The sequence below is a fragment of the Benincasa hispida genome, chromosome 12 (genome assembly GCF_027475165.1).
Source record: "Benincasa hispida cultivar pf3 chromosome 12, pf3_genome.v1.1, whole genome shotgun sequence".
Classification (NCBI taxonomy): domain Eukaryota; kingdom Viridiplantae; phylum Streptophyta; class Magnoliopsida; order Cucurbitales; family Cucurbitaceae; genus Benincasa; species Benincasa hispida.
The window spans coordinates 87,436,510-87,459,614 of NC_143489.1; the positions used below are offsets into that span (position 1 = coordinate 87,436,510).

Consider the following 23,105-nt stretch of genomic DNA (forward strand, 5'->3'; position numbering starts at 1 on the left):
TCCACTTCTTTATAAATTCATATATTTGATCTATCATACTTTGCCATTGTTTATTTCTTGTTCATGTTGGATGCATTTATACTTCATGCAAAATTCCATCTCAAACGCTTAAGCCAACTTGATCAATTGGTAAAAGCATCTTTAGCTTAGACTATTCGAGAGAATAAATAAGCCAGCATTAAGTTAGAACGCATAGTACATCTAGAGATAGACTTACTAGTGTTTTACTGCACCCTGTGTTTGACGCATGCATCCTAGAGATAGGTTTTGTATGTTATTCGCATTGAGAAGTTTCAAATAAGAGTCTAACGCATAAACAAAGATAAGCAAGCCATCTCATTCACATCACATTCTAGTTCGTGTACATTCATCTTAGATCGACACATACCACTTGCATTAAAATCCATTTCCACACGATTCATTATTCTCTACTCAACCCATTTGTATCTTCTTGCACACACAGACAACACCTTAGTGTAAATATCACATTTCTTCATACATTTTAGGAAATCCCTACAACAGTTACAACGCAAGGTCTGTGTTAGCTTAATCTAAATCCCTAAGTTCGACCCTGGACTTACCAGGATCCTAAATTGGATTTGTACTTGGGTCTGATTTAGGAAAACTTGAACGTCAATAGAAGGAGTGTCATGTGTTCTGTTCCATATCTATAATGCACCAACACGTTACGAATACATCAATGCATCAAAGCATAAACGTATCATTCATACTTAGAACTTATTTTTCCAATTAATTTTATACAATACACTCCTAGCTCGAATCACGATAGCAACGAACAAGTTTTTGGCTCCGTTGCCAGGGATTCAAAAACAAAACTAACCAGAAATTTTGCTTGTATCTTTTGTAGGAACACTTCAGCCAAGGGAGTATTACGAGCTAAGCCTAAGCTTGTAAATGTTTATGAGCAGGGAGAGCACTCATGAACTTATATACGACCCCAAGATTGAAAGGACCTTTCGATATAGAAATTGATCTAATCGTCGTCGAAGGTTGAGGCAATGACTTCTCAGACAACAAAACAGGAAACAAGAAATGGCGGATGAACAGGAAAATCATAACTTAGCTCAACAACTAGCTCACACTGTGCAAAATCCAATCCTAATGGTGAAAAGTAGCATGCGTCCCATAAGAGAGTATGCGTCCCCTGTATTGTATGATTTCTCACTAGGAATCATATACTCAAAGCCAGATGGGACGAGATTCGAGATGAAATCTGTAATGCTTCAAATGCTCCAAACTGCTGGACAATTTGGGGGTGGTCGTGGAGAAGGTCCTCACGCCCACATGAAATATTTCCTGGAAATGTGTAACTCATTTGTGATTCCTGGAATCACCCCAGAAGCGATCAGGCTATCTTTGTTCCCTTATTCTTTGCGTGATGATGCAAAACAGTGGGTAAGCTCACTGGAGCCTGGTGAAATCACAACTTGAGAGAAGTTGGTGGAGAAATTCATGCAAAAATACTTCCCACCCACCACCAACGCAAGAAGGCGTCGAGAGATTATGAACTTTGAACAAGAAGAAGCTGAAACCTTAAGCGCCGCATGGGAGCGTTTTAAGGGATTGGTCAAAAATTGTCCGAACCATGGATTACCACTAACTATCCAGATGGAGACTTTTTATGGTGGATTGAACAGAGCATCACAGATGGCTGTGCACTCGTAAATTGATATTCTAAATAAGCATATATGGATATGGACAATGATGAATATGAATCATACAAGCTCATGTTGCCATAAACTTGTAGACTTGAAAAGATGGAGATGGAGTGTGGATGCTGTGTTATGCTTATTTACACTTTATGTGATACTACTTCTAGATATATGCATTATTAATGAAATGCTTGTAGTATGCTATGCGTTGTCACAAGTTTCCTTGCGCTGAAACCAAGTATAATTTCAGTGCAAGTTTCTTAGAGTAATCTGAGGTCGAACACAGGGATTGTTGTCGTTAATGTGTTACATTTGTGATACATGCGACCGGTGTTTTTATAATTAAAAAAGGGTGTGTTTGTACAAGAAAGTATATTGTGGTAAAGTAAAATTGTGTAGATAAACTAAAGTTGCGTTAATAAAATAAAGTGCGATAAAAAAAATAAACCTAAGCTAACGTGATGCAAGATACAAGATACATGATATACAGGATGCTGAGTTCGAAACTGACTATGAAGTTTATACAAAGGATCATGGTATGCGATGGCAAGTCTTAATGGATGAATCAGAAGGAGAAAGAATAATTAGTATGAATGTCACAAGTTTGTTAATTGCATTAAAGATATAACTAAGGTTCCACTTTCCCTTGACGTACACCTGTCGGTGATCGGGCACGTTCCCAATGCGTTAACTAAAGTGAGAAGTACTTCCAGAGATGGAAGCAACCTTGCGATCATCACGTTCTTCCCTGTTTCACCATATAGATTGGGAACGTGCCCGATCACCGACAGGTGTACGTCAAGGGAAAGTGGAACCTTAGTTATATCTTTAATGCAATTAACAAACTTGTGACATTCATACTAATTATTCAACTAAAGCGAGAAGTACTTCCAGAGATGGAAGCAACCTTGCGATCATCACGTTCTTCCCTGTTTCACCATATAGATATGGGAACGTGGCCGATCATCGAGGGTGTACGCCAAGGGAAGGCGAAATGACATCTCCACTTTTGCTCTCACGGGTGAATATGCCATCTAGCATGCCTTGATTAAACATAATTATTTCCTTAACCCAATTAATTTGCTTGCTCAATTATGGCTAATTATCCAAGGGATTAAGAAAACATCATGGAGAAAGTGAAATATGTCTGAACAGAAATAGGCAAAGAGATGGAGATGGAAATGATCATAACATTTAATTATAGAATTAAGCGTCTGATACATGGTGTGAATGATAGACTAAAAAGATGAATACAATTGATGATAAAAAGAAAGAAACAAATATAGAAGAGTGTCAACGTCTTGACACAGATCTGGATGGTGAATTTACTTGTCGGCGTGTGGAGTGGATGAAGAGAAGAGTTTCCCTTTCAGGCTTGCTTCTCTGGTAGAAGTGACCTTCGTACAGAGCTTCAACGGCGGGGATCGGAAAGATTCTTGCCCGGAGACTCACCTTTCATCTCTTAATTCTTCTCGGATCTACTCTGATTAGTCGCTCAACCAGTCTCTCTCTCAGATCAGTATATATACTTTTCTCTATATTCAAGCATATCTTTTTAGTGGAATGGCCAGAGCTATTTATAGGCTAAGCTTTGACTCTCTAACTTTTGGTTCCCACTTTATTGTTAAGGCAGTTCCAAAAATGGTGGAGTGAATATTCCTTCTATTACGCAATCAATCTCGTCTGAAATGCACAACGGTCAGCTGTACACGCATCAGAATCCTCTGCAATTGAATTACTCTTTACATCTTCGATCGTTTGCCTGCATGCGGTGTTATTTTTTATTACCGCATGCGGTTGAAGTAAAGCTCTTGATCGATTGTCGCATGCGCCGTCATTGCGTTGATTGTCTATTCATTTCTGAATGATGGACGCAATGCGACGTAGATGCGTTGTTTTTTTTATCTTGAGCCTTGAATGCATGTGGTGACTTGATTTCCTGCAAAACAGACTTGAAATATTCTTTTCTACCATCGCAATGGTGTCAGTAGGTGTATTGATGACAATTTATAATTCTTGCATTTCTTAGCTAATTTCTATACAATTGACGCAACTTTCTTTTCTTTTGGTCGCAATATCTAAATAAAATAGTATAAATAACTTGTATTTCTACAAGTTATCAATGGCAGTCGACGTAGCTGCAGTTGATGGAATTATGGATAAATCTTACACTGAAGCTAAGGAGATATTAGACCTCATTGCTAAGCACAACATGGAATGGGTGGACGATATGTATGATGCAAGAGTTGATAGGAAGAGGAGATCTCAGAATATTAATTCTATCGATTCCAATGCAATAGCCACACTCTCTGCACAAGTGGCTACTATGACAAACCTTTTGTAGAACGTATCACTAGAGAATGCACCAAATCAACAGAAGGTGAATTAGGTAAAAGCATTCGGGCAGCCCATGGTTAGCTATGTGGGCTGTGGAGATCCTCATTCCTATGTTGATTGCCTATAAAATCCGCAGTCAGTATGCTTCCTTAAAAACAACCCATTTTCAAATACATATAATCCCGGATGGAGGAACCATCCAAATCTTTCTTGGACAGGAAATCAACAGGAGCATCACCCAGGGGCGAACCAGCAGCAAAGGCAAGGATCGCCGCCTGCATTCCAACTAACGCATTAGCCACACCAATAGTCTTTTAATAGAGGAGGTCAGACGTCGAGTTCAACATCTCTGCATGAAAACCTATTAAAGGAGTATATCGCCCAGAAGGACGCGTTGCTGAAAAGTCAAGCGTCGTCTATCAGAAACCTGGAGAAACAGGTGGGGCAGATAGTAAGTGAGTTGAAGAATAGGCAGCATGGAGTTTTGCCTAGCAACATTGAAACCCCTGGAAATAACAATGGAAATGAGCAATGTCACGCGGTGACATTGCGAAGTAGCAAAGCTCTTAAAGAAAGAACCATGAATCCAAGAAACAATAGTCCTTCAAAAGAACGCAACACACGTTTAATGGCATTAGAAGATCAAGAAGAAAGAATGCCTGAATAACAAGCCATTTAGAGCCAAGCATGTCTAACGTGGAAAAACCTGCGGTGTCGCTGAATACACCATTCCCTAGATGCTTGATAAAGAAGAATGATGAACAACAATTTAAATGTTTTCTTGAAGTTCTGAGGCAATCGCATATCAATATTCCACTTATAGAAGCCTTGGGGAAAATGCCAAAATATGTCACATTTTTTAAGGATATTCTGATGAAGAAAAGGAGAGTCAACGAGACGGAGGTAATTGCGCTAACGCAGGAGTGCAATGTGTTAGTAAGCAACAGTCTACCCAAGAAACAGAAGGACCTTAGGAGCTTCACAGTTCCGTGCTCGATCGGAGGGTTGGATGTGGGACATGCGTTGTGCGATTTGGGAGCAAGCATTAATCTCATGCCACTCTCAATCTTCAAGAAATTGGGAATTGGTGAAGCACAACCCACTTCTGTTACTCTTCAACTCGCTGATAGAACGATCAAGTACCCTGAAGGAAAGATTGAAGGCGTTCTGGTAAAAGTTGACAACTTCATATTCCCAGCAGATTTTATCATCTTAGACTATGAAGCAGACAGGGATGTACCAATTATTCTTGGATGCCCCTTTCTAGCCACTGGGAAAGTTTTAATAGACATGCATAAGGGAGAATTAACTATGCATATAGACAATTAAGAGGTGAATTTTAATGTGTTAAACGCATTAAAGTTCCCAGATAGTGAAGATTGTCAACTGAAAAGAATAGAGTTTCCTGAAGAAGAAGTGACCTAAGTGTGTGAGGTCCTCGCGTTGGAGAAGAACATGAAAGAACCAGAGCCGCCAAGTCTGAGTGACCGGCGGACGAAACCAACACGTCCATCACTAGAGGAACCACTAGAGCTCGAGTTGAAACCATTACCTAGTCACCTTAAATACGCCTTCCTTGGAACAAATAAAACTTTACCTGTAATTATTTTCGCAAATCTTACTGAACCTAACGCACATTCTCTTTTACAGATGCTGCAAAAGCACATGCGTGCAATAGGCTGGACTCTGGTGGACATCCGTGGCATCAGCCCATCTTATTGCATGCATAAAATCAGGCTGAAAGAAGGAAAGTCGAGATCAATCGAGCCTCAACGAAGGCTGAACCCCATAATGAAGGAAGTGGTCAAAAAAGAAATCTTAAAATGGTTGGACGAGGAGTCATCTATCCTATATCTGACAGTAGCTGGATAAGCCCAGTCCAATGCGTTCCCAAGAAAGGGGCAACAACTGTGATAGTCAATAGCAGTAATGAACTCATTCCTTCAAGGACTGTCACAAGCTGGCGCATCTGTATGGACTATAGGAAGCTCAACGCGACAACCAAGAAAGACCACTTCCCCCTTCCTTTCATTGACCAAATGCTTGACAGACTGGCTGGAAAATAATTTTATTGTTTCCTTGAGGATACTCTAGTTATAACCAGATTTTGATTGACCCAGAAGATCAGGAAAAGACAACATTCACCTGTCCTTTTGGAACATTCGCGTTCAGACGCATGCCCTTTGGGCTATGCAACGCACCTGAAATATTCCAAAGGTGTATGATGGCAATTTTCTCTGACTTCTTGGAAAAGACCGTTGAAGTCTTCATGGACAATTTCTCAGTCTTTGGAGACTCATTCCAATCATGCTTAGATAACTTGGAGGCCGTCCTCGCTCGATGTGAGGAAACAAACCTTGTGCTGAATTGGGAAAAATGTCACATCATGGTGACTGAAGGAATTGTCTTAGGCCACAAAGTATCTAAAGCTGGGTTGGAAGTTGATAAGTTGATGAAGCCAAGATAAATTTCATAGCTAAATGAATCTTAGGAACACTACACAACCATGGAAAAAGAAATGTTGGTTGTAGTGTTTGGCATCGAGAAGTTTAGATCTTATTTAGTTGGTGTGTCAACAACCATCTACATAGGTCACTCTGCCATAAAGTTCTTGATGAGTAAAAAGGACGCGAAACCAAGAGTAATAAGATGGGTGCTGCTATGACAGGAATTTGACATTGATATTCAGGACAGAAAGGGGACTGAGAATCAGGTGGCTGACCACCTATCCAGATTGGAAAATTAGGAAATACAAGATCAAGAAAATGAAATCAAAGATTCATTTCCTGATGAAAGCTTGTTCAGAGTTGAAGGTAGAGAACCTTGGTACGCAAAGATAGTTAATTACTTAACTACCAAGCAATTCCTTTGGAACTTCAACTCTCAGCAAAAGAAACGGCTAGTACACGACAGCAAAGTTTATTTTTGGGATGAACCGTTTCTCTATTTAATTTTCACCCTATCTAACTTTACTTCCTTGGATAAAATCTTAAATATTTAATTAAGAGGAGAGGGCTTGCATATACGTTAAAAAAAAAAGGAAAAAAAAAATCAATGGCAAGGAGGGTTGAAAAGGTAAATTGGACCAAACTTTTGTGTAAAATAGTAGCCTATTAGGCTATTCATGCAAAAAATAAGAAAGTTTAGACATTTGTGTAATTGGACCTATTTATTTGGGATGATTGGACAAAAGGCTAAATTTAAAACACGTTTTTAAAAAATGTCTAATCCTATTATTCATTCAAAAAATGTCTAGACATTTAGATTCTTTAAATTTATTTAATTTTAAAAGGACAAATATACCCATCTTCAAGTATTTAAAACAAAATCTAATCAAATCAAATCAAATCAAATCAAATCAAATCTAGTTATCAAAACTAAATCACAAAAAATAAGGAAAAGATACAGAAATTCATCTAGTTTATCGAATATTTAGCATGCAATTAGGACAAAAGTTGTTCAGTTTTTATCTTTAATTTGAAAGACTTTATACTTCTAAGGACAAATTCATAACTCTAAACCAATGCACAGACAATGAAGCTTAATATGAGAAGAGAGACATGCTATACATGCTCGAACTCGATTTGCCTACTTCATCTTATTTCGTACACTATAACATTAACAACACCCTTATATATAATAAAAGAAGAAAAGAAATTGGGAACTCTTCGTAATTGTACTAGAAAACAATTTAAAATCTTTATTAGATTTTCCCATATAAATATCTTCTACTAAAATTAGTTTAATTCTTTGTTAGGCATAATTACCCCAACACCAAACAAATACCTTGAACTGCATAACTAAAATTGTCATCAAATTAAGTCACTTTACTAAAAAATCCAATGTACACTACAAAATATTAGTAATTTGGTATGTTGCACACCAAAAGACACAAAAGTTTATTATATACCTTCAATCTGTTGTATATACATTGTACTCAATCATGCAACAGAAAATTTATTATACACCAAATGCTAGTCTACTCCAATTGGAACAGGGAACTTGCAAGATTCACCAATTTGTTGCACACCAATTAAAACTTCTCTAAGATCTCCATCCTCTTCGTATCTTCTAAGATCTTTAAAATTTGCAACTATATATAGAAACCATAATAACCCGATGAATGTTGGATATTGTACTTTGACCAAAGGTCAGTCAAGAGAGGAATCCGCCCTCATAATAACCCAACGGGGACGAAAAATGAGCCTTGTGGTAGGAACCAAAACCCCTAGGATTACACTTCATGTTACAATCGATAGTGGGAATGGGGAGGGAGAAAGGGATGGTCACCAGGGAAAGTGGGAAGGGGGACGGGGGAAGGGGGAAGGTATAGGAAGCAGTGGTGAGTGTATTGACATCGTCTTCTTCAACACGGTTCGCTCCACAAAAAACCTATAGATTGAATTCAAAACAAGTAAAAAATAAACATCCACCTATAAATCCTAAAAAACATCTAAACCAAAACAAACAAATAAAGTAACTAAATCTTTTTCAAAAACAAACTAAAAAATAGGGATGAAAGGCGTACAATGTAGTTAGAGGGCAAAAAAGCAAACACACTTATTAGGTATACACACGTGCCCCACCATTAGACTTTTTTCGAAAACAAAAAAAACAAAAATAGACATTGCTCAAAATCCTCTCCATTTCAGGCATTTCTACCATTTCTCTATTTATTTAGGTTAGTACAGAAAGCCCAATAATTTACCAAACCGAAAATTAAGATCTTTACAAAGAAGCCCATTTAGCGACAAGCCCATATAGATTATAGCTCATTTACTCAGGTCCCACACATTTAAGTCCATTTGAAATTTTATGGACTTTTCACTTACTAGCTTCTTTTTCATTTTTTTTATTAGGTGAATAATATTTTATTTTATTTTATCATATATGTAAAAGGATTATAAAGTTGAGTGTTCACAGAATATTAGATATTTTATACTTAAAATAAAACAAATTATTTACAAAGTAATTCATGTTTTTTTTTTCAAACAACACAACTTCACAATGTGTTTAGTTGTAAAAAAAAAATGCTTAATACATTAGACTTATTATGTTATAGGGTCTAGAAAAAGAAATTTGAGATGGAGAAAGAAAAATAAACTAAAACTGGAAGGACATACATTTTCTTTTGAAAAAGAAATTATGAATAGCTCTTTATATTGTTGTAGTGGTAGAAGAAGAACGTTGTAAAATTATTTAAATTCCCAACGTTTAAACTTTCTTACACTGCGAGTTATGGCTTTTAGCGAAAATTTTATAACGTCATAACTATAGCGACAAAATACATCTTTCGTCTTTAACCATGCAACACAAAACTTATAACTCACAAACTTGTGACGAATAAATCTAATCATTGCAAGTGGCATGTGATGAACACTCGAATTGTTGCAAGTGATGTATGACGTGTTTCAAAGTCGTCACAATGAGTGACGAAAAATGATTTTGACATATGTTAGCTCAATTAATTGGGCAAGATGTTTGATGCCTAATCTGAGGGTTTGCGACGAAAATAGCATTAGTCGAAAAGGGTTTTTGTCACAAATATTTGCGACGAAAATAGAATTAGTCGCAATAGTTTGTGATGAAATAAGATTTAGTCGCAAAAGATTTTTTTAGAACCATTTACTTAGGGTTTAGTCATTTACTCTTTTAGTCCACCGTTCAACTAAGAAGAGAAGTCACATGCGTCGTTCATCTGAAGCAGAAAGGAACATTTAGAGGGGGGTCGTCATTGTCATTAAGAGGACTGCCCCATTTTTATTTTACCTACACGTTCAGAGAATCATCGCTGTTTAGAGGAGCTTCCATTAGCCGATGATGAAATTTTTGGTGATTGACCACATTGGTATAAAATCTTCATTTACTTGGACCCTATTTTGAAGAAGAAGGCAAATAGAAGAGGAATAGGTTTGTGATCTCTCTATTTTGATGTTGCCATTTGATCGTTGATTTTGGGTTTTAACTTTTGTGGGGTTTGATTATTTTTATTGTTCAATATTTTGGAAATGATCATTACTGAATTAATTTGAGAATTTTAGTGTTGATTCCTTATTCTCTCTCTAAAAACAACAGGACAATCTACAGGGAAATTAAGAAAATACTGAAGAAGGTTGTCAATCCAACGTGTAAGGATTGGGCACAAAGACTAGAAGAAGCGTTATGGAATATCGCACTACATATAAAAATCCTATAGGAATGTCCCCATACGCTTTGGTCCTCGGTTAAGCTTGCTATTTGCCGTTGGAGCTTGAACATAAAGCATTTTGGGCAACAAAAAACTCAATTTTGACTTGAAAGCTACAGGGGAGGCGAGGAAGCTCCAGCTGTTGGAATTGGACGAATGAAGGCTATAGGCATACGAGAATGCCAAAATTTACAAAGAACGAAAAAAGCATTGGCATGATCTTTGCATTCGTAAGAAAGATTTTGAAATTGGCCAAAAAGTACTATTATTTAACTCTCGACTGTGTCTTTTTCCAGGGAAACTGAAATCACATTGGTCAGAACCTTTCATTATCAAGGAAGTCTACCCATATGGAGCGGTAGAATTAATCAGTGAAGACGGGACCAATGCATTCAAAGTGAACGGACAAAAGATCAAGCCCTATTATGGAGGTGACTTCAATCGCGAAAAGATTTCCATAGACTTGGAGAAACTCGAGAAATCCGATATAAGGAGTCCTTGCGCCATGAAGCAATATCTTTCTTAGGGCACATTATATCCTTTTTGTATCCTTTTTGTATCCTTTTATACTTTTGTTATCTTTTCTTTTTTATTAACTGCTCATTTGTTTATGCTTTTCTTCTTTCTTATTTTGTGAACAATGACTGCTACTCAAAGTTAAAAAAAAAAATTAGGTAAGGAAAATTAGGGTTTATAAGGCAATGAATGATGCAATGAGCTTGGCGATGTGTAGAAATGTGAAATCCAACGCTTCCCTATAAAGCTCATCACAAGTAAGGGAACGATACGTCATCTTAACTTAGGTCGGTGAAAAGACACACCACCTGGTATTCCATCAGATCGCCATTATTGCGTGAAGCATTATGATTACCTCAAGTCGCAAGGTGACTCATTGTTTCCTCTCTCTCACACTTGCTTCATCTATTTAAACCCTTCTTCTCAAACAACCTAAGCTCCTTATGCTTTATCAAACCCTAAACCCTTGACTTCTATAAGTTCTCCGGCGAAGCTTCAAGTTCTCTGATCTGCCTTCGTTTCATACCTCATATTCCAAATGGCCCACCAAAATATTGCTTCCTCTACTCGTTCCTCCACTCCCATTTATTCCTACGAGGTGGTATCCCCAACTGTTTCTATTCAGCCCGTTTCCTTCACAAGCGACGCCGTGCCTATCTACACACCTCCACCCACAGTGGCTTCACCTTCACCATTTAATCCCAAGCTAATTCCATTAGCACCTATCCTATCACAGTCCTCATCCCCGCAAGATCGCTTGCAACCAACCACTTCTACCACCAGCAAAGTCAAGCAACGAGACAAACGAGAAGTTTTTGGGGACATGCTAAAAAACTTGAAACCGCTCGAATCCTTGGATGGAGTGGTAAACCAACTAAGCAGTCAGAAGGGTGGGGTAGAAGTATCTTCGTATAGGCCTGCCCAGGCGATAGAAAAGGGAAAACAAAGTGGGATTGATTTGATTGACGTTAAAGAGGAGCCTTTCTCAAGGAAAAATACAAAAGAGGGAAGAAGAAAAAGCGATGATGTCGGTATCCCCGCCTCCTTTGCAGAGGGGATGGAAAAAGAATTCCAAAAGAAGGCCAGAAGAGCTAAGGAAGGCCTTGGAGAAATAAGGAAGGAAGTGAATCCCTAATCGCGGTAAGTGAGCTACGTCATGAGATGCGCGATAAAGAATTCAAATGCACAGGAAGTCCATCGCATCCTCAGCTTGAGAAATCTCCAGATAGTGTGGAGCGCAAGGAGAGCACGACGAAAGGGATGAAGATAAGAGAGCCAGGGAGGAAAAGGCTAAGCAAATCAAGCATAATTTGCAAAAAAATAGGGAAGAAAAATGACTGATTAAGGAAGAAGATGCAAGGAAAAAGAAAGGAGGAAAGTCTGGAGTGGAAGAGAAGGAAAAGGGCATGGTCAGTTGCATTTCAAAAAGGAAAAAGTGCCAAAGCAAGCGACAATAAGAAAGGAAGAAAAGGGCAAGGCGCCAACGACAGAAGGAGAAAAAGTTCCTAAAAAGAGGCCCCCTATTCTGATTGAAATGGGCTTCTTCCTAAAAAGTATGCCTCTGTCGCATTTCATCACAAACATGATCGACACATTGAGGTGGAGAGAGTTCTACGAAGGGGCAATAATGGTCAAACCATTTGTGGTAACTGCGTTTTATGAAGGAAAGCCTCATATTTGGCACTACCGAGCTGATGTTGGGGAAGCAACCATAGGTTTCAGCATCAAGAAAATCAATCATTTGTACAATCTAGAAGATATTTCTGACGTTGAAGGAAACCGGATAATTGAAAGCCTAACATCTGAGGAACAAAAAGAAGCACTGAAGTTAGTAGCGTTGCCTGGGACCAAATAGAGTGTCTCAACAAAAGGGGTCAAGATGTTGTCAACGCACAATCTAATGCCTGAAGCCAACGTGTGGTTGTACTTCGTCAAAAGAAAACTGCTCCCTACAATGCATGATCATTTGGTCTCTCGAGAGAAGGTAATGGCCATTTTCTACATCATGCGGCTGATCCTTATAGATGTTGATCGCCTGATTGTAGACCAAATTTTGTCATTCTTCTCAAGGCAGATGGGACAGCTATTCTTTCCATCGCTCATCACCGAGCTCTGCAAGCGTAGGGATGGTTTGAAGAAGAGGAAGATGTGGCGGTAAAAAGCATGCTCACGAGCAACTCCCTCCGCCGCCTAATGAGGTTGATTACTCAAGCCAAGAACCAACCAAAGAACTAACTAAAGCAACAACCTTAGAAGTAGATAACCCCGAAACCTCACAACGGAAGAAAAGGAAGTAACCATCACATTTGAGGTTGAAAAAATGGTGCTGCCTTCTCCTCAAGTTGAGAGGTCTCCACCACCCCAGTATAACCCTGAATACCTTAGGCTAAGCATTAATCTTAATGTGTGCCCTCCATCGATTGACAAGTCAGCACTACCTACTACTAAAAATGAGCCCCTCTTGATCCTTCCCCTTGCATCTAGACCACCAACTCCACTACCATCTTCTAAATCCAACACAAGTCCTCCACGCATCACAGCTGGTACCGTGAACCAATTTTGGAGGGTCTTGATGACTTGTCATGACTGAAGGAACTCTTATACCATAGTACCTATGAGTGGAAGCAGATCTTTCCAATTCATTATGACAGAATTTCCACATATACATTCACACATACAAATATGCATTAAACAACTCAATTACTGGCATGCTTTAAATCAAAAACAAGAGAACGAGGACTTACCAGTTGAAGACTTTCTTTAGAACAAAAACTCGCTCTTACACGAATAGACTCCTTGCGCTCTCGCTAGAACGTCAGGTAATCGTTCAGCAACACCCGGTCGTCTACCATAAACGGCTTTGTATGAACACCAGGAAATGGGGATGACACCACCACTCAACACCTTTAGTATTCTCGGAGTGAGAATCCAAAGTGTGGGCTCTATTCGGATTAGGTAGAGGTGAGGAGGAAAGAATATCGTGTACAAAGATCAAGCAAGTGGGAGAAAATAACGACAATCGTATAGTCAAGGTGCTTGATCGTTTAGGCAAGGTACACGATCGTGTAGAAAAAGCTAGGCGATCGTCTATACAATTATTTAATAAGGCTCGGGTACTAAGCGATTGTTTAGGTAAAGGCAAGCAAATGTTTAGAGAAGTGCACGCAGGCGAGCAATCGTTTAGTAAAATGAAGTGTTATCTTATAGGCTCTGGTTTCACTAAGCGATTGATTGCAAATCACACCGTGAGCAATTATGCATTTCTCCTGCAAAATGAAACCAATTTTCATTTAATTCTTCAGTTACGAAAATCAAATTGAACTTCCCACTAACGCATGATTTTAGAGAAAACATCGTTAATTATCTTATAACTGTCCAATTAATAAAATAATAAATATAATCATATTATATTCATAACTTATAGCTTGATATCATATATCAACCATAATGTTTTCTCCTCTACCTGATATAAATCATATTTATATCCCATTTCCTCAAAATTAATGTATCTCATACATTTAGTCAATCATATCATATATAATTAACAAGTTCAATTATATCATATATAATTAACAAGTTCATACATTTAGTCAATATATAATTGAACTCCCTCTTGTCAATTTGAACATTTCAAACTGACCCAAAAACTTATTTTCGCATCCAAGTTACCAAGGGGACCATATGGACCTATGGCTCGAAGCTCCAATGGTATGTGAATAGCTGACTAAACTCTTTAGCCACAAGATCCACAATCCATTAACTGCTAGGCATTCCACTAAAGACCGACAACTGAACTTTTCTTACCACAGACATATTTCTGTGTCCATCGGATATAACCAATCATCAGTACAATAACCCTTCACAGATACTCCTAAGTACAATTTGGCCAATTTACTGTTTTGCCCCTGTAGTTACATCTTACACCTTAAGTACCACTAATCCCTCTAATGAACAGTACATATTAGTCCTACTACGTGTTAACACCTCTCGAGCCATGAGAAGGTGTGTGGTGCCACATCGTTCAAGCCTGAAAGGCAGTAGTAAAGAGCATTGTGTACATCAAACTGTCAATGACAGATGCATATGGGACCCGTCTCATTTCGTTAACCTCTAGAGGTGCCTTAGGACACATGTCCTTAGACAAAGTGACTCCATGCCTGAAAGGCAGTAGGCCCCTTTTGAAGTCCCGCATCGAGTACTTGAACAACATCTTGTCAATATACAGTGCCTGAGACAGCGCTAGCAATTTGTTCTTACGATTCCAAAAGATCTGTATACCCAGAACAAACTGAGCCTCTCCCAAATATTTCATTTGGAATTGGGTCCCTAGCCAGTTCCTAACTGCAGTTAGTAGACCTACATCATTCCCAGTAAGTAGTATATCATCTACATACAACACTAAGAAAACTACTGAACTGTTGACAATCTTCTTGTAGACACAAGGTTCATCAATGTTTTGGTCAAAACCATATGATTTGATCGTAGTATCAAACCGAATGTTCCAAGATCGAGATGCCTATTTCAGCCCATAAATGGACCGATTCAGTTTGCAAAATTTTTGCTCTTTACCATGGGCAATGAATCCCTCAGGTTGCACCATGTAAATGGTTTACTCAAGATTGGCATTCAGAAAGGCCATCATGACATCCATTTTCCAGATCTCATAATTATAATAAGCTCCAATGGATAGGAGGATGCAGATAGACTTTAACATGGCGACAGGCGAGAAAGTCTCCTCATAGTCGACTCCCTCTACCTAGGTATAACTCTTTACCACAAATCGAGCCTTAAAGGTTTGCACCTTCCAATCAGAACCTCATTTGCGCTTGTAGATCCATTTACAACCTATAGGTCTTACTCCATTAGGCTGATCTACAAGATCCCATACTGAGTTGAAGTACATCGACTCCATCTCGAGATCTATGGTTTGACCCATTCATCTCGGTCTATATTCTCCATTTCCTTTTAATAAGATAACAGATCCTCAATGTCACCATCTGCTACCATAGTGAGGATATCTGTGAAACCAAGATCACGAATGGGCGGGTTCGTAATCCTCCCACTGCGTCGAGGTTCCATCAACTCTTGAGGTGAAACCGACCTACTAGATGAACTATCGTCAACAACTCTTGTTAATGAAGCATGTATTTCAACATCTCTTATTGAAGTTTCAGTAGTTTCGTTGGAAAGCTCACGTAACACGACTTTACTATGTGGACTGTGTTCCCTGATATGATCCTCCTCCAGGAAAATAGCATTTGTGGAAACAAACACCCTATTTTCTGACGGATCATAAAATTAAACCCCTCTTATACCTGATAACTGGCAGAAATGTCAGTTATTATAAGCCTTTTATTTAGAATTATGAGGGCTAACAAGTAGAAAATGCGGTAATAATAATTAGAATTTGTGAAAAAATGAATTTTGCATCGATTAGCACCTAAATCCTCACTGACCCCAATATTATGCATTACTCCGTACCAAAGTGTCTATTTTTGTAGCTATCGCAGGAATCAAATGCATGCGCTGGAAATAAGAAATCGCAATTAAACGCATGCGCTGAAGCCAGATGACCGCAAAGACAAATGCATACGCTGAAAGCCGAGCTATCGCATAGATGAATGCATGCGGTGTTCGCATGCGTCCATCGCATGGAAGTTGCGGTGATCAAGTGAATGCGGTAATCACTTGGAGATTGCAGCCACTGAGTGATAACCTTAAATAGAAGGGTGATCGCAAGATGAGTAGAATGCATTGATACTTCAGTTGAATTAAGCTCAGATACATACTTTGGAAGTATCAACAAGATAAGATGATGTGACATTGCCCATACCGCGACAAAGGCAGCAGTGAGACATAATGCAATCATGATTGTTGTTGGCGTTTAAACTCTATAAATAGCCCTTTGGACCTTCATTTCAAGACATCCGAAATTCTACCTCAAGGCAGAAATTTGCGATCACAGATGAGAGCATGAGCGAGATTTTCTATGAGGATTCTTCATCTTTACAAACCAGATCGAGTGACAACCGAAGCTTTCATTGGAGATAGAGCTCGAGAGAGACATCTCCACCATTCATCCATGGTACCATCAGCAGCCTTGACGCAGAGTCTTTCATTTCCCCACTAATCTTTGTATTGTATTTACATTTTAGCTTAAGAAATTAAGACATTTTGTAATCAATGCATATCTTGCTTCCTTCAACACCATCTTCTTCATCATCTTTATCTTTATCATCATTTACCTTCATGATTTATTTATCAAAGGCGATCGCATACTCAATTATGTAGCCTAGAGATAGGACGCATGTAGCAACCCACCGAGAGGTGTGCATTGTGCGAGTATAATGAGTAATCCTCTTTGCTTGGTGAAAGGCTGTAGCAACTCTTGTCGATGGGTTGTTGCATTGCTTGTCTATAAGTTAATTAGCCGTATCTAACTACCTGAGAAGGTAAGAGATGAAACGCACTAAAGCAAAGTATGCATTGTTCCTAGAGATAGACACAGTCTTATGCTCGACGCACCCATGCATTATAGAGATATAGTCATGTGGCTGACCACTGAGAGGTGTGCGATGCATTAGTGTGACGAGCTGGGATTACTCGAGCGATTTAAGATAATAAACATTACAATGCGTTAACAGTTGTTGTGTATCTACCAATTCTCATCGTAAGTCTTCCATTGCTCAATCTATTTAGTTAGGGGTAGGAGTAGTGTGTAATCCATTAAACTTCTTCTTTTTACTTTTATTCACGCCTCAAACGCATTACTTCACAAGCACCATTGAGTGACAAGTCCCTATGTTCGACCTTGGATTACCCGAGAAACTTGCGTTTTCATTATACTTGGCGAGAAGGCAAGAAAACTTGTGATAGGAATGCATGATCATTGCATACTAGATTAACGCATATTTTTCATTCCAACGCATGACCTCCGATGAATGGGTAGAAATGCATAGCTTGACATACAGCACAAACAATATTGCGTTCAACACCCCATAATTTTCCTCCAACAGTACCTCTGGGGTAGCCTACAAAGAGGCATAACCTCGACCGTGGTTCCAACTTCCTAGGATTTGCCTCAAGCACATGTGTTGGGAAACCCCAAATACGGAAGTGATGTAAACTAGCTTTATGCCCATTGCACAACTCCAGAGGTGTTGTGCCAACACTCTTGAAAGGAGCACAGTTAAGTATACCGCAGTCTCTACTGCGAAACCCCAAAACGAGTCTGGTAAGGAAACGTAACTCATGATCAAACGAACCATGTCCAACAAGGTTCTGTTTCTTCTTTCCGCTACACCATTTTGCTGAGGAGTACCCGACGCTGAGAGTTGGAAAACGATTCCATGTTCTATCAAATTGTCCTAGAACCTCGAATCCAAAAACTCTCCACCTCAATCTGATCGAAGTGTTTAATTGCATTGAAGCTACAAATACTGTTCCGCTCTTCTCTTGGCGTACAACTCTCAGTGATCGGCCATGCTTCCACATGTCTGTGGTGAAACAGAGACTAACGTAATGAATGCAAGGTTTCTTCCATGTCTGGAAGTACTACTCGCTTTAGTTAACGCATTCTTCTAACCTTCTCTCAATAGGTCAAAATGGCATATTCACTTCTACTCTCACAGGTGAAGATGTCGTCTAGCATGCCTTAGTTAAACGAAATTTATATCTCTAATACAGACTAAGTACTTGGTCAATTCACATTGCTTATCAGGGAATTAAGAAGATATCATGAAGAAAGTGATTGACGGGTGAACGGAAATAGACAGAAAATGATAAATGAAAGCAATCGAAACATTTGATATCTCTATTAAGCGTTTGATACATGGTGTGTGAATGAAGAGATAAAGGAAACATGAAATACAACGATGAAACAGATAGAACAGATACAAACATGTTCCAATGTCTTGGCACAGATTCGATGGAGATCTACTTGCCGGATAGGATGAATTTGATGGTAGGAAGAGCTTCCCTCTCAGGCTTGCTCCACCGGTAGCAGTGATCTTTGTACAGAGCTTTCAATTGGGTGTTTGGAAGATTAAATCTGAGATTCGCCTCTCGGCCTTATCTCGTCTTCTCCTCGAATTTCTTCTTTTAACAATCAGCTCAGCCTTTTCTCTATAATCTAGCAGCACTTAGCCCCGTATCAAGTAGCATGAATTTTCTCTGAAATCAATGGGGTATTTACAGGTGCAGATCTTTGACTCCAGCCTTGTGGTTCCCACTTGATTGTTATGGTAATTCCAAAGATTGAGGGATATTATTCCTTCTGTTATGCAATCAGACCGTCAATTCTGCACAACCGTTAGTTGTACACGTGTCTCAATCCTCCGCTTTTGTGTTGCTCAGCTGCATCTTTCGATCTTAGGTTCGCATGCGGTGTTGTTTTTATTACCACATGCGATTGAAACACAGCTCTGGACCGATTGTCGCATTGCGCCGTCATTGCGGTAATCGTCTCTTCATTGTTGATTGACGGGCACAATGTGACCGAGATGCGTTGATCAGTTCCCCATGAGCCTTTAGCACAAGCGGTGACTTGGTCTCCTACAAAACAGATTAAATTTCGGTTTGTCTTTCATCTTTATGGTGTTAGTGGGCGTAATTGCAAACATTTATAATTATTGTAATACTAGGCTAATTTTCATACAATAGGTGCATATTTACTAACTTTTGGCCGCAATATCTAAATAAGATGGCATAAATAACTTGTATTTCTACAAATTATCACACCCCCAAATTTAGATATATGCTTGTCCTCAAGCATATCTTCTACTAAGGCAATCATGCTCAATTCCTATCCTCTATTTTTGCGACGATTGGTTGCTCCGAATGTTACACTTGGGCACATTTCTTGACATTGCAATTTCCTTCTATCCTTGCTAATTCTTAGCAAGCCCTACTTTATTCTTCTATATGAAAAAATTCTACTCAAAGATGCTTTTTTAGTTTTCAAAATAGAATGTTTATCTCTTCTTTATCAAAACAACTTGATGTGTCTATATGCGGTGAGCAAAAATTTGCGTCATTTCTTTATTTAGAGACTGTTGGTCATGGTTACACTCTTCGTTTTGGCTTGTTCCCACGAGTGTCATGCGAACATCCAACTACAGTTGTGTGCCAATTTCAACTTCAACTCATGAGGATCAGAGGAGCTGTCTCTTGCATTCTTTTATTTTTGTTTTTGTTATACTGCGTTGATCTTGGAAACCCACCTTCATTTTGGCTTGCTCCTACGGGTGTCATACGAACATCCAACTACGAGCAGGCTCCTTTCACAACTAAACTCTTATCAGGTTGGGACAGTTTTGAGATTTTCCCTTGTGCTGACATTGGAGTTTCGCAAAAAAACATTTTTTTTCCGTTGAAAATGGACACATTTTCTTAAATACAGCATAATCTTGATCTCATCTGCTCAGACCTTCCCTACCCCCAAATTTAAAGATGAGCAAAGTTCTCATTGCGCTGTTTGGAGATACCAGACAAACACTTAGAAGAAAATTTCAAAAAGAAGGTTTGAGCAGAACTTTGAAAGATAAAAGGTAAAGTACTGCTAAACTAAGAATTAACTAAGTGTTAGTCAGAATTTACTAAGTATGGGAATGTTTCTAAGTGTAAACATATAATACATCATAGCAACACAATGAAGATCGTAAAAATAAGAGATTTAGAGTGTCACGAAAATTAACAAAGGAAGATAAAGAAAGAGGTACAGGCAAACAATGTAGTGAATATATACTCTAATTGTATTGACTATTAACAAAGTATACAAATAAATTACAAATGAACGCATTACAAAATTTCCTATTGCCTGTACAAGAGCTAAAGAATTTTAATAACTTAAAAAGAATAAAAGAATTAAATACAAACAAAGAATGGCCGCATAAAAAAAAATATCAAATTGGAAGAAAGAGTAAACAATAAGGTTGAGGAGCAGGGGGATCCGGTGGGGGATGCTGAGGCGGTGCAACAGAAGCGTCATCAAATAGTAAGTGCTGCCTTAGATGTGGAGGCTCCATTGAACCATGTAGATAGGCAGTAAGAAAGTTGAAATACTCTTGATTGCGCTCCGCTATCTGTCTTTGCTACAGGAAGATCCTATGCATATTGCGTTGCATATTAATGAGTGCCTACCTTGAAGTCGCAGCACTGCGTTGAATCTCATCAATGCGTTCCATTGCTACCTCAAATCGTTGATTGAAGAAGTGATGTTATTGGGATAAAAGCTCTTACTGTTGAGAAAAGAGGGTTCTCATTTCAGCTAACTCAACAGCCAGAGAGGTGAAGGATGATTGTGCCTATGATGTCTCGCCAGCATCATTTTGGGGTTGGGCAGATGTGCCTTCACCCAAATTGTGTGGGTCATCAACTTGCGGTGGTGGGATGGTGGGTTGTGGTGATGAAGTTGTTAGTGAAGGTGGGACTGCTGGGTAAGTAACAGGAGAGTTGGGGACAAGAAGAAGGTTGGTAAGATGTTCATGTAAAGGGGAAAAGGGTTGCGCTGGAGAGCTCAGCGGGCTTGGAGGCCGGATGACTAAGGGAAGAGGGTACATGGGTTCCGGATTTTGCGTTGATGATTTCTGGACCTTCTCTTTTCCCTTATCCTCTCTTCATCTTCTTTTTGGTCTGGGTTCTAGTGGCGCATTCAAATCAATCGCAGGCCTCTTTACTGGCAGCTCAGGGCAGTGTGAAAAATCTTTGAGGAACAGCCTCAAGATTTTTATGTTGATGAGGCCGTGGACTTCTGGCATGGGCTCCTCATCAATGCCTACACCCATAGACAGGCATAGACTTGAAACGATCCACGGGAAGAAGTACTGCCTCCGTATATGCCCCACCAATGCTCTGATCTACCTCATGATCAACTGCCTCATGTCAATAGGAATGCCACGAGCAATACAGTATGCAGCCATGACCCGATTCCTTGATACAGTTCTATCGTGCGTTGTTGGGATCAGCCGCTTCTTAACCAAGTAAACCCAGAGTCTTCCCTCCGGTAGCAAGGACTTGGACTCTAAGGTACGGATGCCTTTGGGCGAGACCGACCATCTTGTGCCTGGTTGCGTTAGTACCCTCAACGAGTCTGTCATCAGTTCTTCTGTAGAATCATCAATAATCTTGTTCCCTAGTGCGTTAGGGTTATCCTTCATCCAATATAACTCGTTGATGTCCTTTGCGCTGAAGTATACAGTCTCTCCCTTAAAGGTCATCGCATCCCTATTTCCATGCAGACGCCCACGGTAGAAGTCTCGCACTACCCGAGGTACGATGATGGATGGCACTGACAGAACGTGTCCCACCCATGCTCCACAATAATGCTCGTGATGAGGTCAGGTAGTGGGGTCGGCGTAGGGTAAAAGTCCATCTTGATCAACATGTCCTCATTTTATTTTCTTTTTGATGACCGTTTCTTGGCCGATGCGAGCTCGCTGCTTTCTGTTACATCCTTGCCTTTTGCCAGCGCAAAACGGGCTGCTTGCGTTTGTCTCTTTTCCCGCTCCAGGCGTTGTTCTTCTTTCTTGCGTTCAGCGAGTTCTTTGCCCTTGCTCTTATATAAGCATCGTTTGTTGGCTTCGCGTTTCCTCCTCTTCTCTTCTAAAAACAATCTCTCATCTTCTTCTTTCTTCCTCCTTTCTTCTTCTTCTTCTTCTCTTTCTTCTCTCGCAAACTCTTCTTCAAACTGCTCTGAGACCATCAATAGGCACTGTTTCTTCTCGCACTTCCGGATCTCTTCAAGTCTGGCAAGCTCATTGCTGCTTCACATCTCTTCAAGCTCCAATCTTCTTCTTCTATTTCCCTCTGCGATGATGAGCTTGCCCCTCTCCATCTTTTCTTGCTTATCTTCTTTTTCTTTTCTTTTTCTCTCCTCCTCTTCCAATGCCAAAATAAAACTTTGAGGGTCAATGTTGGACCCTTGCGGTGCATTCTTCCTGCAACGCCGCATTAGGGGGGTTCCCTCTGCTTCTTCTCCTTCATCTGTCATAACCAATTGCATCGCTTCAGGTTGCACCTATTCCATCAACTGCGCCGTTTCCCCCTATCCTCCCTTATGAAGGTTGATTCTCCATCCTTCCCAGGGCTCGTAGCCTTCTGCCTTGCTTCTTCTTCTTCTCTCAGGCGCCTCTTCTCACGTCAGTGCAATCTTCTTTCCTCTTTCTTCTTCTTCTTCCTCTTCTTCTTGGCCTCCTCATCTTCACCATCATTCTTTTGCTCTTTGTTCTTTCTTGCCTTACGATGATGTGAAGACTCCACCTCTCTAGCCTTTTTTCCCTTGCTCTTCTTCTTCTTCTTATCTTCCTTTTCAGCCTCTTCTGGCTGCTTCTCTCTCTTTTTATCTTCCTTCTCAGCCTCTTTTGGCTATGCACCCCCTGTAACCTCCTCCATCG

The 23,105-nt window shown here is 39.5% G+C and overlaps 1 protein-coding gene and 1 non-coding gene across 2 annotated transcripts; one reads left to right on the forward strand and one right to left on the reverse strand.

Annotated features, from left to right (window-relative positions):
• Positions 1 to 1,053: 1,053 nt before the first annotated feature.
• LOC150032287 (uncharacterized) lies at positions 1,054 to 1,452 on the forward strand. The gene has a single exon (XM_090308461.1). The coding sequence runs from the start codon at positions 1,054 to 1,056 to the stop codon at positions 1,450 to 1,452; it is 399 nt and encodes a 132-aa protein (XP_090164587.1).
• Positions 1,453 to 1,509: 57 nt separating this feature from the next.
• LOC120068870 (small nucleolar RNA R71) lies at positions 1,510 to 1,613 on the reverse strand. Its single transcript, XR_005479382.2, has one exon. It is a non-coding gene; the product is annotated as a small nucleolar RNA R71 (small nucleolar RNA).
• Between the last annotated feature and the right edge of the window lie 21,492 nt (positions 1,614 to 23,105).